A 17,721-nucleotide genomic window follows, 5' to 3' on the forward strand; every position below is an offset into this window, starting at 1 on the left:
AGAATCTCCTAGGCAGCTACTCCTAGAACATGGTAGCTTTTTGGTTTGGTGATGTCTATATTTTCTCAGTTCCACTGTCACTGACCACTTTAGTTCCTTTGGATTTGCTCCTATTAATCTTCATGTTATTCTTGCATGTTAAATGTCAGTTATTATTATTATTATTATCATCATCATTATTTTGCTTCCAGAGATCCTGCAACTTTACATGCTGGAGACCTGGAGGATACATCTACTACCTTCACTTTTCCATCAACTGGTGAGTTCTCAGTGGATATTTATAGAATATGCAAAGGGTTTGAGGAAATGTACTTTTTATTTTTAAATTTATTCTACTAATCAAAAAATCCATTTTTATTACCTTAACACAATTTCACGAATTATATGACCTTGGTTTATTATTTGCTTACGAGAGTATTTTCCAATTACAATTTATCCAGATATTCTGCATGAACAGGCCATTTGGCCCAATTACTTTGTTTCTCATTAGATATATTCAGTTGAGATCTGCATTTTGTTTCATGTTATTTTTACTGAAAACAATAGAAAAATGTTTGAAAAACAAAGAAACAAAAAGTACTCAGTTAGGTTAGGGCCATTTGGGGGATATGTAGACCTCAGAAGTTCCCCTATCTGCACTTATCCATGCTCTCTAGTTACTTAAGACATGGTAAGATAGATACCAAATCACAGTCCAAGTATTCTGCTTCATGCACTATGCCCCAGGGATTGTTCAGAGCAGGGACATACATGTTGCTGCTTCAAATTACAGTCCTAGTTCTTGTATTGTAGAATGGAAGGGAGATAAGAGCTCATCCAGATTCCTTCACTTCCATCACATGGTTCTAGTTGGTTGAGCTAATCAATTAAAACTAGCACTGACCAGTCAGGTACAGGTTGACATCTTAGTCATTCTGGGATTTTACCAGAAAGAAGGAGGAAGAGATTTTGTTCTCTTTCTTGTACCTTTTTATTTAATTAATATTTAAAGGTCTTTTAGTACAAAATTCCTTCATAAGACTATCGGAAGTCAAATTCAGTCAGGACTTATTAAAATGTGTTTTCATTCAAGATACTAACTTTGCTCCAGTTAATTTCTAGATAATCAGTAAAAAATTAATGATGAAATATTTTCTCCTATTTAGCATTTCTTCAATAGATACCAATTTAATACAGTTCATAATAAACATTACTTAGAATGATTTAAATTTTAAATTTGGGATGGGAATCAACATTTTGAAATATTTTTTGAAAGTTGCTCAGTAGTATAACTTCAATAAGTTATACCGAAGGCTTTACATCTTTTAAAAAAACTGAAAATCGGTTGCTGTCAGTAGGCCAAATTGAAAGTCTATAATTCAGTTTAGCAAATTCAATAGACATTTAATTATTGGGAGTGCTGTGATAAGTGCTGGGAAACACTTAGCTAATTAAGGCATAACTCCAGACTCATGAAGCAATGACAAGTAAAAGATGTTTGGAAATAAACAATTTATAGCAATAGTTTGACTTATAGTCAGAAAAAATGTGTTTTCTTCATTTTTATGAAATCAAATCAAGATTGGACCAGTGATTGCATTGGGATAGGGAATTCCTAGTGCAAACAATCCCTCCCCCAATGCAGGCCTTAGAGAGTTGCCTACAACAATGAAAGTAAGAGCCAGTCGTAGGGTTGCACACCTACCATATATCTGTCCAAGGCATGACTTGAATCCTGACTTTCCAGGCTCTGAAGCCAACCCTCTGTCTATTATGTGATGGGGCCTTTTTTATGATAGAATAATGGAGTCAAAAGGACTGTTAGACCTACTGCCCCGAGTTCCCTTTAATATGCTCCTAACAGGTGGATAGCCAGCTTGTGCTAGCAGCATTACTGAACTGATTGCCAGACACAGATGAAAAAAAGAAAGGAAGAAACAAACAATTAGAAAAATGACATTTTCATTATATATCATTATTTGACTAAGATAACAATTATGTGCCTTTTAGTTCATATAGTTCTGTCCAAAAATTGTATACAAATATTTTATGCAGACAGTGTTGCATTCTGTGTGTTTTCAGGGAGTTTTTAACATTGGATGACTTATGTTTGATGTAAAAAGTGAAATTTCAAAATAATACTAAGCAGAACATTATTAAGGTATAACAAAAAGGCAAAATTAGTTAATTATTGGGGCAAAAAGGGGAAGAACATGAAACATTAGTACATTGTTGGTGAAACTGTGAATTGGTAAAACCATTTTGGAAAGCAGCCTGGAATTATAAAAATAGTTAAGATATCCACATGCTTTGACTAAGAGTTTCCACATTGATATACATGTCAAGGAAGTCAGTGATTAAAATATATGACATATATACCCAAGTATTGGTAGTGGTAGCAGAGAACTAGAAATGAAGTAGCCATTCTCTCTTGATTGGGCAAGGCTAAGCAGATAATGGTCCATGAATATACAAAATAAGCAGAATATGACTAGACTGTAAAGAGTGAAAAACAGGATGAATTCAAAGAAGACTGGAAGATTAATATAAATTGTGGCAAAATGAAATGAGCAGATCGAAGAAGACAATGGATAATGTCTACGATGACAAATGGAAAGAACTAACAGCAAACAATGGACAATGAATGCTCTTAAACAAAGTACAAGCTGAGTTCCAAGTGAGAGAAATTAGCTGGCATTATTGGGCCTTTGCTGAAGAGGAGGGAATCTTCTGGTGTGGAATATTGCTTTAATGTGCTGATTGGTTTTATTGATTTCCTTCCTTTCTTTGTTACAAGGTGCCCCTCTGGGAGGTAAGGATATAGTAGAAATCTAAATGATATAAAAACCTGTCTTTAAAAAGCAAGATTTTTATCTAATCCTGAGTCCAGGCAGCCTTTCAAAATCTAAAACCTACAAAAGTGAAGTGGAATATTTAACTGCAAAATAGTAACAAATTTGCTTCCAAAATGTGTAGACAGTACAACTATTGCAGAGGTTCTATAGCTCTACCCAAAACATACTGGTGAATGTTTTCTAAGACACTCAGTTTTGGGCAAGATGCTCTTTAAAGGTGATTAGCTGCCAGTCCTATGAGATAGATGAAAAGTATTGGGAACTAATCTGATTAAAAAAAGAATACAGGTCTCTAGGACCACTGTTATAGAATGGGAAGATCTGAAAGGTCATTTTGTCCAATACACTCTTCATCTGAATGAGAGAATCAAGGCCCAGAGAGCAATTTGTCCTGGGTCACTCAGATGTAGTCAGGACCAGCCCTGCATTAGAATCCCTGTACTTGTATTCCAGCCCAATATGCTTCACACCCTCTGTGCTACCTTCAAAAGGAAATAACAGACCCCGTGGCTGGACAGCTCCACCTTTGGATCCTGAACCCGAGGCCACTGAGGATCTTCTGGGTAGAAGGATGCAAGGGAAGAACCACTAGGGATGTTGCTGCCTCCCTGCAGCAGAGTGTTGTGAGATCCGGGGTGCCCATCTCAGCTTGGGGAAGAGGCTGTGTTCTGAGAAGGAATCCTAACATCCCAGTGCAGGTAGCAGTCCCAAGGGCTGCTCTACGTGGTGCAGAGGAGGAGTCAGGCCAGAAAGATTATCTGTACCTGTTTCTGCATCAATATCTACCTACATAAGTATAGGTATACACAATACATGTGCACATATATGAGATTATATGTATGTGTATGTATATGCATATAGATACATAGACATACATGCATATAAGAAGTCAGATGGCAGAGCATGAATTTTCCCACCAGATCTGTGCCTTGAACAGAAAAGCAATGATGAATGCTGCTTATAAAAAGTTGTGTAAAAGAACATTTCTCTCAAGCAGCGGCATTGGCTCAGAAACAAAGTTAAGCTTCCTGCAACAAGTTGTTTGTATATTTTAGACAAGATGATTTTTTTGTGAATATGGTGACAGGAAAGTTTATGTCCTATTTCTTGCCCTCCCAAGAAAATCTGCAGAGAAAGAAGCAATGATTAGTAAATACCAAAGGAGAGAACGGGAAGCTCCTCTGTACTGGCCTGCACAAAGCACAAACTCTGGTTTGTTGGAGTTAGCAGCCAGGAGCTGGCCATGCTGTCAGTGCGGCCACAGGGGGCAACAACCCTTCCTGTGTCCCCCAGGAGGGCACTCAGCAGGCAGGCCCGTATACACTGGCACCATTCAGGAGGCCTGAAGGAAAGGCACAAGACCAGGTCTTGTGGGTGATTCCCGAGGAGGAAGCTCAGCAGGCCCTGCCTGCAAAGAAGAGGGACTTCCCAGAGGGCTGAAACTAGGACAAGCCATCAGTGGATCCAAGAGGTGGGGAGAGACAGAGGCAAGAAAGCCCGGGATTCCCTGGGACTGTGGCAGAAGCACTCCTGAATGAATTGCACTAAGTCCAAAACCAGGAATTGATACTAGAGATATGAGTAAACAGAAGAAAATTCCAAATAGAATGAGCTGTTGTAGATAAAGAGAAATCCAATAAATAAGCTTAGAATAAAGCAAGTTCTGTAATAAATATAAGTAGTAGTTCCTCAGGAAAAAAATAAGAACTCAAGAGTGGCTAGAAGAAATAAAGCTAAAGATAAAAATGAAATTAAGGTCTCCTGGGAAAAATTGAAAGGAGAATACCCAGCTTAGAATAGAAAGTGAAAAACACGATTCTTTAAAAACAGAATTAAAAACCACAAACTAGGGTAAATGCATCTGCATAGCAGGAGTGGAGAGCACTGGCCAAGTCAAGCTTACAATTCTATCATTTTAAATCCAACTGACCCTCCTATGCCAGCATGTTGGGGCCAGCAACTCCAACCAGAATTCATGTGTCAGTCTTGTCACTCAAGCCTATGCCATTCCTAGAGTGACTTGAAAAACACAATTCTCAACACCATTAATAAGCAGCAATTGAATAAACCCCAAACAGAGATATAAACCAGATAAGGCCCCACCCTCCCTCCAGAAGTGCAAAGGGCCTGGACCTGGCATAAAGTCCCAGTTTAGGTGGGAAAAAAGAAGACACCAATAATAAAAAAATAGAATACAGGAATTCCCAAGACACTAACCCAGAAGAGGAAAATAACTGTACTTTATAGACAATCAATACATCAAACAAACCCAGCCATAATGTTGGCAAGAGTTCCTGGAATAAAGCTAGAATTTTTAAAAAACCAATTAAATGAGTATTAGAGGAAAGAAAGGGGAAAAAGGATATTAAAAAGGAAAGACTTGGAGAGAGAATTAAAAAAATTAGTACAACTGTTATAAAACTTTAAATAAGTAAAATTTCCCTAAAGAATTAGAATGAACCAGACAGAATTCATGACTCCTTGAGACAACAAATTTCAGAACAAAATTAAATGATTGAAAAATACATAAAAAATATATCTTACTAAAAATAAGTCTTTTGGAGAAAATCTAAATCATCTGACTACCTGAAAGATAGGGGATAAGAACCTGAATAGAATTGTATTCAAGTTTAGTGAAATAGAGCTGGAAAGAGGTATACATATTTTTCATCTGTGCTTAGTATCTTTAAAAACAATATGTAATAGAGAATAAGCAAATTTTGAAAAGCAGTAATATTGAATTCATTATTTGCTGATCACAATTCACTAAAAATTATAATAAAAGACATCTGGAAAACAATTCAAATTAAATGGAGAAAAAAATAACATATTCCTAAAGAATATGTGTACCAAAGAATAAATCCTGAAAATAAGATACTTTTGCTAAGGAAAATAACAGACAGACAAAATACCAAAAATATGGGAGTTGCAGCCAAAGACATTATGAGAAGAAATTTTCTTTATATAAATGTTTTTATCAACAAAAGGGAAAAAATCAGACTAATGTAGGCATGCAACTAAAAAAAAAAGAAACTAGGAAAGAAACAAATGACCTATTTGAATACAAAAATAATTCTGAAAATTAAAACAAATAACATTGAAAACAAAAACTTGATAAGACAACCCTTTTAAAATAAACTCAAAAAATAGACATATTGGCTAACATGATTCATAAAGAGAAAACCAAATTACTTAACTTTAAAAAAGGAAAATTTACAACAGATGAAGAGGAAATGAAAGAAATTACTATAAATGATTTTGTTCAACTAAGTGCCAGAAACTTGGTTATGTAAATGAAAGGGACTATTATTTATGAAAAATAAAATACCAAGATTAATAGAACAAAGAATAAAAACTTCACATACCTCAGTATCAAGAAAAATTAAAGGGGAAAATAACAAGTGAATTCTACAAAATTTTCAAAGAATATTAACTCAAATTTATTTGGGGAAAAAAATAGAAATAAAAGAGATTCTGTCAAGCTCATTTTATGGTCCCTGTTACCCAAGACAGGGGAAGACAAAGTAGAGAAAGACTACAAATGGAAAAACATCAAATCAAATATTAGCAAAGAGGCTACATTAACATATTTAAAAGATGACATGATCAAGTTGAATTTGTGACAGGAATATAGGATTGAGTCAAGATTGGAAAAAGAATAAGTATCAGAGCATACTAATAAAAACATTTTAAAGAATCATATAATTGATGCAGAAAAAGTCTTTGATAAAATAGAATATGTGGATCCTTTCCTGATTAAGCTGAACAGTTTTTATCTAAAATACAAAACTAGCATTGTTTGTGATGTAGAAATGCTAAAGACTTTTCTAGGAATACTAGAGTGAAGAAAGGACATTTTATTATCATCATTATTTTATGTAGTTCTAAGAATACTAGCAATTATGTTATGACAAGATCAAAAACTGAAATAGTATCATAGGCAAAAAAGAAACAAATCATTACTTTTTCAGCTGATAAAATGGCTTATTAATAGAACATTAAATATCTAAAATTAATTTAAAATAACGTCAACAAAGAAGCTGAACATAAAATCAACAAAAATCAGCTTTTTTATAAACTACCAACAAAGCCCAAAAGGAAGAAATAGAAAATAGAAAAATTCACAATAACAAAAAATGTACAAAATATTTAGGTGTCTACTTACCTAATTATAACATTTATAATCAAAAAAACAACTAATTGCCAACTCTTTTAACCCACTGCTACTACTACATGATATATATCTCAAGGCAATCAAAAATTTGATCATATTTTTAAAAGATATTTATAGCAGCACTGTTGTAGCAAAGGAATAGAAAGAGAATGTGCTAACAGGAGAATGGCTGAACAAATATATGAATATCATATGGAATATTATTATGCAAAAGAAATTGTTAAAAAGATAGAATCTGAGAAATTTGAAAAGACATGCATGTGAATTAATACAGAAAGAAATGGGCAGAATCAGAAGAATAATTTATACAATAACAACAATAAGGAAAACTACTTTGAAAGATTTAGGAATTATAAATAGTGCAACAATATTTGATCATGACTTCAGATAACTGTTGAGTTTTCCCATTTCTTACTAGAGAATTAATTGTTCCATTAGAAAATAAAACATGCTTTTTCATACACTGCCAATTTGTGCATTGTTTCATGTAATTATGCTCATTTGTTGGCTTCTTTGGGGAATTGGGTTTTACTAATATTATTAATTCAAGGAAAATGAATTACTAAGAGAATGCAGGAAGTTCAAAGAAGACACAGCCAAGTGGAGCAGGACCCTATTAAGTGAAACAGGATCCTTAACCAGATGAACTGGATGATTACAAAGATGAATGGTCTTATCTTTTTCAGTTCAGTTCAGAGGATTCAGGGAATGCTCATATTTTTTGGTTACTTTCATAATAAAGAAACTAACAAAAAGTTAAAGTTTGGAAAGTAAATTTAACATGCATTTTTAAAGTGAACTTAACATAACTTCACAGCTTCATATACAATCATTTTTTTTCTGTTCTTCCTATACTGAAATGTTCATGTTAGGTGATGTGTGTACCAACTTCACAATAAAAATAAAAAATAAAATGAAAATACATACTGCCAACATTCAAAAAATGTTTAGAAACTTGTACTAGATACTTCATAGTTAGTATCACAATGGATATTAAGCATATACAATGGTGATAATAAGCAAGTGCTGTCATTCCAGCAAACTATGGGATGGTACCATGGTATCATCAAAGCATCAAGTACAGTTCCTTTCATTTCGTTGCTGTTCTTAAGTTGTAGTCATGTTTGACTCTTTGTGACCCAACTTGGAATTCTCTTAGCAAAAGTATTGGAGTGGTTGATCATTTCTTTCTCCTTTTCCTTTATAGATAAGAAAAATGAGTCAGAGCTAAATGACTTGTTCTGTGGCACACAACTGTCACACAGTATCTGAAAGCAGATTTGAACTAAAAAAGATGAATCTCCCTGACTCCAGATCCAGCACCCTATCCACAGTGCCGCCCAGTTGCCTTTCTTTTCACTTAGTGTTTTTTGAATCAGAAGTGATATTGTCATTTTTGTACTCTGAGCTCCACAAAGTTTGTTGTGAGGAAATTGTCCTATCAGCTAATAAATTCCATATTAATGAGTAACGGCTATATGTTATGTAATCTGCACAGAGTCCTCAGCTACAAAGTGTCATGTCCAGTAGGGTCAGTTAAATGGCATAGTGGATAGAATGCTGGGCTTGGAATCAGAATCAGAAACTTCATGGAATCATTCAAATCTGGCCTCAGAATCTACCTAGTTGTGTGATCCTGGGCAGTTAACCCTGTTTGCCTCAGTTCTTCATCTGTAAAATGAACCGGAGAAGGAAATGGTAAAGCACATCCCTTTTGCCAAGGAGTCTAAGAGTTGGACGTGACTGAAACAACTCAAGAACAACTATAGCCAGAAACACTATACCTCCTTCCCAGTGAGGTACTCTGGTCTTTTCCCAGTCCACTGAAAACAAACCAAAAAAGAACAAAACACCAGCCTATCATAGCTCCAAGATGCTGTAGGTACCTTTTTTTTTTTTTTTTTTGGTGTTCGTGATTGCTGTTAATGAGTCTGAGAAATGGAATGTTGGGGGGCGGGGAGAAGGCCATGCAGAGAAAGGGAAAGGCTATCTAGAAAATGATAAAGACTTGTTTTTGAAGTCAATATAATGTTTCATCAAGTCTATGGGTTCCTATTTTGCTTGTGTTGTAGTAAGTCCTTCAATTGTAGCTGGCGGGAGCCGCTATGGCACTTCCCCTAAAAAATTCTCCCAGGAGCCCAAGAGCACAGAGAGGACTCCAGCGCACCCCCACTTGACCAGCTCAGCTGAAGATTCTCTATCCTCCAAATCAGACTACAGAGCTGCTAAACTAACCCATCCGTCTGACATTAAAGGTATGGGTACCCCAATGATGTGGAAAGACCTTATTGTTGTTTTTCTGTTACTATAAATGTCTTTTCACATAGAGATTTCTTATGGTCTTAGTCTTATTAACCAAAATAACCCATTGATACTTTAACTTGATGAGAGCCTTTTTTTCTTTTTCTTTCTTTCTTTTTTTTTTTAAAGCAGGTAGCCTAAAACTTACATATATTAATCAGTTGATTTGGTATTTTCCCTATAAATCAATAGTTCATACTTTTTCTTTTATGTTTAAATATTTTTGCAATTCTTTTAAATTCAGCATTCTTCAGTCCCAATTCTTGCAACTGCAAGTTACTATTCTTGGCACTTTGTGTCAATGTGAATTATTAAACAACTTTGTCAAAAGTTTTTATTCTTTTATTACCAATTCTTTTACTAAATCTAAAAGCAAAAGAATGCCAAAATCAAAATCTAGCCACACGTTTCCTCACCATTCTGAACGTTTTCCTATTTCTTCTTTAGCTTTCCTCATTTTTATCATTATGAAGGTGATTCTCAGATTTATTTATCCAAACCTAACCTCTCTCTTGATCTCCAAATCTCTCATCTGCAGTTGCCTATGAGACATTGTGAATTGAATGTTCTATAGACATCTTTAGTTCAACATATGTAAAACTGAATTCACCATCTACCCACCTCCTATCCCTTTTCCTAACTTTGCTATTACTATTGAGGGCATCACCACCATTTTGAGTCACCCAAGTAATACTTAGATATCATGGTCAATTCCTCATTCTCTCACCTCCTATCAAATTATAGGAATACCTCAGAGATATTGTGGATTTGGTTCCAACCACCATAATTAAGCAAATATTTCAGTAAAGTGAGACACAGAAATTTTTTTTGTTTCCCAGTGCATATGAAAGTGATATTTACACTTGTCTGTTAAGTGTACTATAGTATTGTATCTTTTTTTAAAGTATATATCTTAATTAAAAAAACTTAATTGCTAAAAAAAGAGGTTTACCATCATCTGAACCTTCAGCACGTTGCTATCTTTTGCTAACAAAGGGTTTTGCCGTAATGTTGGTGGCTGCTGCTGATTAGGGAAGGTGATTGCTGATGCTGAGGTGGCATGGCAATTTCTTAATTGAAGTTTGCTATGCCACTTGACTCTTCCTTTATTCAAACTCTTAAGAGGCCTTTGTAATGTTATTATTGGTCTAATTTCAATATTGGTGTATCTCAGAGAATAGGGAGGCCTGTGAAGAGAGAAAGGTGGAGAAACTGAGACAGGAACTGCTGCACAGTGGGCATTCAGAGCATGACAGCATTTACCATAGACATCAAAGGTCACTGATCACAGATATAATAATGATGTAAAAGAGTGAAATAGTGTGAGAATTATCAAAATGTGACACGGACATAATATGAGCATGTGCTGTTGGGAAAGTGGCCCTTAGGGCCATCAAGATGGCGCAGTCCTGCCCTGATCAGCCCTGAAGTCAGGAGGACCTGAGTTCAAATCTCATCTCAGACACTTAACACTTCCTGGCTGTGTGACCCGGAGCAGGTCACTAAACCCCAACTGCCTCAGCACAGTGACATTTATAGATTTGGAACATGTAAGCTTGCCACATATAGCCCAATATCTGAGAAACACAATAAAATGGGCTGTGCCTGTGGCTGCCAAATCACTCTCTCCTGTGACACTGCCCCCACCCTGGCCTTCATCACCTCCCACCTGAAGTGTTGCAGTAGCTGCTCTTGTCTCCCTGCCATAGATAGGCCTCTCCCCCGTGGCAGTCTGTCAAACTGATCTTCCCACCCCATCCCATTCAGCAAACTCCCATGATTCCCTCCCAGCACCAGAATTAAATATAAAATCTTCTTTTTGGCTTTTAAAGGTATTCATAACCTGTCTCCTTTCTACCTTTCCAGTCTTTTTATACCTTACTGCCCTATACAGACTCTATGATGCAGTAACATGAGCATCCAAGCTGTTCCTCAAACAAGAAATGTCGTCTCCGGACTCTGGGCATTTTCTTCTGGATGTCTTCATGCCTGAAATCCCTCCTCATCTCTACCTCATGCTTTTCTGGCTTCCTTCAAGTCTTAGATACAAGAAGCCTTTCCTGATCTCTCAATACCAGGGCCTTCCCTCTGGGATTACTTCTAATTTGTCCCGTATGTGTCTTGTTTGCCTGCCCTGGGCTCCATGGCTTCTGGCTTTGATCACTGGCTAGCCACCTTGTCTCCCAGGCTACACATGCCCTGTCTCTGGCCACTCTGACTCCCTTTGCCTGATAGCCTCTTTTCTCATTGCCTGTGGCCTGAATTTTTATACAGTTCCACAGCAGAAGCATTGACCTACATGAGTTGGTCATGGCCTTTCCTCCTCATTACCAGGTCTGTTGTGAGCCTCAGGGGTTTTCTGGAGCCGGTATGTGGGATCTGGGCATCCACACCCCTCGGCCACTCTCTCGGCAGGAGAGTCCCGTCAGCATCTAGCAGTGCCCCCTGGATGGTCTCCTGGTTATTGATGTCCTTCCTCAAATGTGTCATCACAGCTGAACCGAATATTCCAAGCAAGGCTGAACTTTTACTTTAAGGTTGCTAAAGGAGATACTTTACTTATTACAACAGATCACATTACATTTCTTGGCTCAATATTATATGTTTTTGATTCCTATTGAACTCTCAGGTCACTGAGTTATCCAAATTTTTTCAGGAAAACTGCTGCCTTTTCATGCTTTTCTGCTGTTGTGCTTGTGAAGTTGGTTCTTTGAATCCCAAAATAAAACTTCATTTAAATTTAATTTTATTTAGTTCAGCTCAATGTTTTCATGTGTTTATCTTTTTGAATTCTGTCTCTGTCATCACTGTTTAGCTCTCCTCAGCTTTCTTTTATCTGTAAATGTGAACATTTCTTTATCCAGTTCATTGTAAATGAAGTTAAACAACACAGGACCAGCTCCCTGGAGTCCTCCACTGGGGACCTCCTGCTATGCTTATCTTAAGCTAGTCATGATGACTCTTTGGGCTTAGCCATTCAGCCAGTCCTGAATCTGTCAAACTCTCCTCCTCTTTAGGACATTTCCCTTCATCTTTGTCATGAGAGACTTTATACTTTGCCAAAAACTAAACATTTATAGCATTTCCCTCATCTACACATGTAGAAAAAAGAGGAAAGGAAGGGAAGGAAGAAAAAAAGAACAAAAAAGCAAAAACAAAAACAAAAAATCAGGGAAACAGCATCTATATCATTTCTTTTATGTCTCTATGTAGGAACCATGTACAAAGAAAAAAAGAGAAAAGAAGGAAGGAGGGAAGAAAATAAAACCAATTTAGTTCAGTATTGATTAGAGAAATGCAAATTAAAACAACTCTGAGGTACCACCTCACACCTCCAGATTGGCTAAGATAATGATAAATGTTGGAGGGGATGTGGGAGAACTGGGACACTAATGCATTGTTGGTGGAATTGTGAAGTGATCCAATCATTTTGGAGAGCAATTTGAAATTTTACCCAAGGGGCTATAAAGCTGTGTATCCAGCAGTGTCATTACAGGGTCTGTAAACCAAAGAGATCATAAAGGAGGGAAGAGACCCACATGTGTAAAAATATTTGTAGCACCTCTTTTTTGTGGTGGCAAAGATTTGGAGAATGACTAGTTGTCCATCATTTGGGAAATGGCTGAATAAGTTATGGTATATGGAAGTAATGGAATATTATTGTTCTGTAAAAATGATGAAGAAGCTAATTTTAGAAAGGTCTGGAAAGGTTTACATGAACTGATGCTGAATGAAACAAGCAAAACCAGGAATAGATTGTTTATTGTAACAGCAAGATTGTGTGATGATCAACTATGACAGACCTGGTTCTTCTCAGTGGTTCAGTGATCCAAGGCAATCCCAATAAACTTTGGATGGAATATATCGTTTACATCCAAAGAAAGAACTATGGATATTGAATGTAAAGCAATACATGCTATGTTCACTATTTTTTTCTTTTGTTTTTTTTTTCTTGTGGTTTTCCCCTTTGTTCTGATTTTTCCCTCCCAACATGATTCATAAGGAAATGTGTTTTTAAAAATGAATGTACTTGTATAAACAGAAAGAAAACTATATATAAAAGAAAAACAATTTAGTTTGATGTCTAGTAGCAGTGTAGAGTATGGATCCTGATACTGATAGAGTGGTAAAGACCTGAGAGAGGTAGATGAACATGGAAGTCATTGCAAGCATCCAGGTGAGTTTTGATGAGGGCCTGAATTAGGGTTATAGCTATGTAAGGCAAGGGAAGGGGGAATATGTGAGACATGCTATGGAGATAGAAACAAGATTGAGTAATCTATTAGATATGTAATGAATGAGAGTCAGGGATTAAGGATGACACCAAGATTACAAACCTGAAAGACTAGAAGGATGGTGATATCTTCAACAGCTTTAGAAAAGTTTGGAAGAGAAGTACATTCTGAGTTCTGTTTTTGATATCTTAAATTTGAGATGCCTCCAGTTAGAAATGTCCAATAGGCTAGTGGTGATTGGGGGGCTGGAGGTCAGGAGAGATACTGGATGTGGAATTTTGTGTAGTAAAGAACTAGGGAACGAACAGATTTCTAGGCTTAGGAGGAATGTGGCATAGGGAGATATGGAATAATAGGAGATGATGATCTGATAGAAAGATAACATGGAAAATGACTATTTGCAGTGATGGCTGGATTGAACATGGGCCCATCCCTCTGTGTAGCTTTGAGTAGTATGGAGCAGTATATCTTTGGACTTCAGTAAACTGAGGAACCTGGAAGCTAGAATATTTGAGGGAACATCAAATACATATTAAAGTTGTCTGCCTATGGACAGAAATCTTTTTTTGAGAAAGGAAGAGAAATGAAAAAGAGAAAAGGGACTATGTCTTGAGGACCTGCAGAAAATAACCACCAGCATCATCCAATGTGTTAGCTATTGGCTCTACTTTTATTGCTTTCACATATTTGATAAATTGGCTCTCTGTATCTTTATTAAAAGACCTTTATAAATATGTTAATCAAGTCCAGACTATAAAATGCTTCCCAAGTTGATTTTAATGAGTACCAAATGTATCTATAACTGTTTCATCTGTATCTAAAAAAAGTGGCAGAATCCTCCTCAAATCCTTTTCTAATATCTCTAAATTACAATCCCAGCATCCCTCTATTCTTCCTGTCTCATTCACCTGTAAAAAAAGACATCAAGTGAGATCATCCTTTAGGAAGCGCAGTCAGCTCTTCAAGATTGCTTCCTTTTCTAGTTCCTGAATGATCACTTTCATGATCAAATATTTGTTAGGGTTTAATGAAGTCTAGGATCCAAGTCTAAGAGATCCACACTGGTTTCTGACCCTCTCTGACTTTTGCCACAACGATATCATGTCAGTTATACTTACTCTTCCTGCATGCATCATTCGGCTGGCGTCTCTGCAGTTCAGAGGCTGAAAACAGGCCTCCAACCATCCCACTATCATGCACTCCTCACTTCTGACCCTAACACAAAAGTGTTAACAATACCTGCATTCAGGGAGAGAGCACCCGTCCTGAAGTCAGGAGGACCTGAGTTCAAATCTGGTCTCAGACACTTAACACTTCCTGGTGGTGTGACCCTGGGCAAGTCACTTAACCCCAATTGCCTCAGGGGAAAAAATAAAATGCCTGATTTAAATTATGCTAGGCCAATCCCCATCAAGGAAATATCCAGGTCACTCAGGCTTGCTAATAAAAAACTTTTTGTTGCAGTGAGAGTGCTCATTAAATTTTGAGTATTCCCTTCACCCAGGCCTAGATGAGAGTAAATTGGACTTTTTTTTTTAAAACAACAAATTCCATTTCTTTGGTTTTATTTGTATTTCTTTGTATTTGAAAGATTCCTTTGTTTTGTTTTGCTTTTAAGACTGGGGCTCCTGTTCTCACCCAGACTGGAAGGTCAGTGGCTACTCACAGGTCTGGTCCCAAGAAGCATGATCTCTTTATTCTGCTTTTTTTCCATTCTGGTTGAATTTGTTGCTCCCTAGGCAGCCTGGTGGTCCCCCCTCCCATTGGCTCATACTAATGCCAGACTTAGTGCAGACCCCCAACTGCATTAGCCTACTGCAGCTTAGCGCTTTTGGCCTCCTCAGGCCCAGGGCACCACCATGCCCACCAGGGTCACATACTTTAAAGGAGATCTCTGGCCCTTTAGTCAGTACTTTACAGGGAAAACCGTTGGCTATGAATGGATTTTTTGGTAATAACTTCTGATTTTATGCTTAAATTTTGTTGTTAGTTTCTCAGAATCAACCAGTAGAAACAACTGGAAAAACCTGTAGGAAGCTACAGAACAGACTGGAAAGTTTACAAAATCTGGTAGAAGATTTACAAATGAAAAACCAAGGTACTGAATGCTATTGGGGAGCCTTTCCTGGCTTTTAAGAAAATTGGCTTGTTCTTCTCCAAAAAGCCTTCTAAGTGTGTTCACAAGTGACCTTCATAAGCATGTGCCTTACGTATGGGAAGGATGTGAGAACTTGCTTCCCTAATCGCAACAGAGGAGAGCCAGCAGTGTTAACACAGTAAGAAATTGGGAGACAAAAATAAAATGATTAGAGAAATCTTTTAAAAGTCTTTCAAAACCAAATAGGTTCTTTCAGTGCTCTCTTCTCTGATGTTTCATTCTTGGTCTTTGTAACCTTATCACCTAACACAGTGACCGACACAGGAGAGGTTTGGTGACTGATTTGTGCAGTTGCAATACACAATTTGGCCAATTCAGTTCAATTCAACCTTCCTTAATGACACAAGGTAAATATTGGTGCCAGGTAACTACACCAGCAACTGGGCTTCCAAAGATACAACGGAGGCAGACCTTGTCCTAGAGGGCTGGCATCTTACAGAGAAATATGGCAAATGTCCAAGGTAAAACTCAGGAGCTGGTGAGGAGACTTGTGAGGTAGGATCGAAAGGCCTTTACAAATGTGTTATTGTTGTTTCCCATGCTAGCTCCTCTGGTCTCTTTGATTTAGAAATTATGATCATGTCACAGATCATAGATGCAGAACTGAACTAGATCTCGGAAGCTATCTGGCTCAAACTCCTTTTACAGAGGAGGAAACTGAGACAAGGGAGGTTGACTTACGGGAGATCTCACCGGTAGTAAGTGCCAGAGATGCCATAATACGATAACCACGGGCTTCTAGTTCAGCACACAGGAGACCCAGAAAGAGCAGGATGGCAAAGATCAGGGAAGGGGCAGGGAATTTTGGTGACCTGGAGGGAGCAATGGTAGTATGGTGGGGAAGTTGGAAGCCAGATAAAATTGATCAAGCTCAGAAGACAGTTATCTTGGGCTTTAAGTAAGTTGACTTTTTAAATAAAGCTGTAACAAGAACAAGTTAATGGTGTTTTGCTCCAGGGCATTGAAATTTAGAGCTCCTTCTCTGAATTTGGAGTCCTACAATGCCAAGTGAACTTTGCACCTAGTTAGCAAGAATATTTAGTATGTCTATGATAGCTTCCCTCTTCATGAACTCCATGAGCTGCCTTCACCTTGAATCCCTTGGAGGCAGCCTTGTCAGCAATGAAAGCTTCAGGTATCTCTTCGCCTCTTCCTCAATAAATTTGCCTTAAAAAGATCATTTGAGGGCATGGTTCATGAAGTTTGTTCTGTGTCCCCAAATTGCTATAGCTCTGCTTTTGAGAAGCTTGAAATTTCATATGCTTCTCTGCTCAGCCAGACTCACTTGTATTTTATTACCTTTTTCAGCAATGTCTTCAATGATCAGGAATCAAGAAAAAAGGATACAAAAAGTAAAAGATCAAGAGAAGATGCTATTGAAATGAACCATCCCTTGCTTCATTATTACATATGGACTATGCCTGATTAGCTGTCATGTTAAACATACTTATTATTCTGTGGAAGGTTTTTTTCTGTGAAAGTTTAATAAAAGAGTCAGAGTCAGAGTCAATAAACATTTATTAAGCGCCCACTCTATGCCAGGCACTGCACTAAACTCTGTGCATAAGAGTCCCTGTCATCATAATCTTATATGAGGAAGTGATGGGGCGAGCAAATAGAAGTTGAAAAGTTGGGGAGGAGCATGATGAAATGCTGAAGCCTGTGGAATATTATCTGAGGAGGTGGGAGTTTCCATTCCATCTTACAGAATAAAAGAATTTCTGGGCATTCCCAGGTGAAGTCCAGAAATGCATCTTTGGGTGGGAAATGGTAAGAATTCCCTGGCTTCCACCCTTAAATGGAAAAGAACCAGGAAGAAGCTCTGCAATGTCCATACTCCACCCTTTCCAATCAGACTGAGGAGGGGAGGGTTGCAGAAGTAGGGTTAACCGAAAAGGTATTTCTGAATGGATTTAATTTTTAAGAATTTCCGGAGATCATGAAGTCCAGTAAAGAAACTGGGTGGCGAATGATGGAAATTCTGTGGATGCCATCTTTAAATGAAGTTCAGAGAGGAGC

The 17,721-nt window shown here is 37.3% G+C and overlaps 1 protein-coding gene across 12 annotated transcripts in view; it reads left to right on the top strand.

Annotated features, from left to right (window-relative positions):
* The window catches only part of CCDC158 (coiled-coil domain containing 158), a 127,796-nt gene extending 110,580 nt beyond the window's left edge, over window positions 1–17,216 (top strand). For 9 of the 12 annotated variants that reach the window (XM_051967409.1, XM_051967408.1, XM_051967410.1 and 6 more), the window contains 4 exons: window positions 192–259; window positions 9,081–9,263; window positions 15,535–15,642; window positions 17,011–17,216. In XM_051967409.1, coding sequence (XP_051823369.1) covers window positions 192–259; window positions 9,081–9,263; window positions 15,535–15,642; window positions 17,011–17,087 — 436 coding nt within the window. In that variant the 3' untranslated portion in view covers window positions 17,088–17,216. Of the gene's footprint in view, window positions 1–191; window positions 260–9,080; window positions 9,264–11,175; window positions 11,557–11,643; window positions 12,559–15,534; window positions 15,643–17,010 lie in introns of those variants that run through there. The other 3 variants (XM_051967416.1, XM_051967415.1, XM_051967418.1) reach the window with 3 other exon arrangements.
* The last annotated feature ends 505 nt before the right edge of the window (window positions 17,217–17,721 follow it).

This window comes from Antechinus flavipes, chromosome 6 (genome assembly GCF_016432865.1).
Source record: "Antechinus flavipes isolate AdamAnt ecotype Samford, QLD, Australia chromosome 6, AdamAnt_v2, whole genome shotgun sequence".
NCBI lineage: Eukaryota > Metazoa > Chordata > Mammalia > Dasyuromorphia > Dasyuridae > Antechinus > Antechinus flavipes.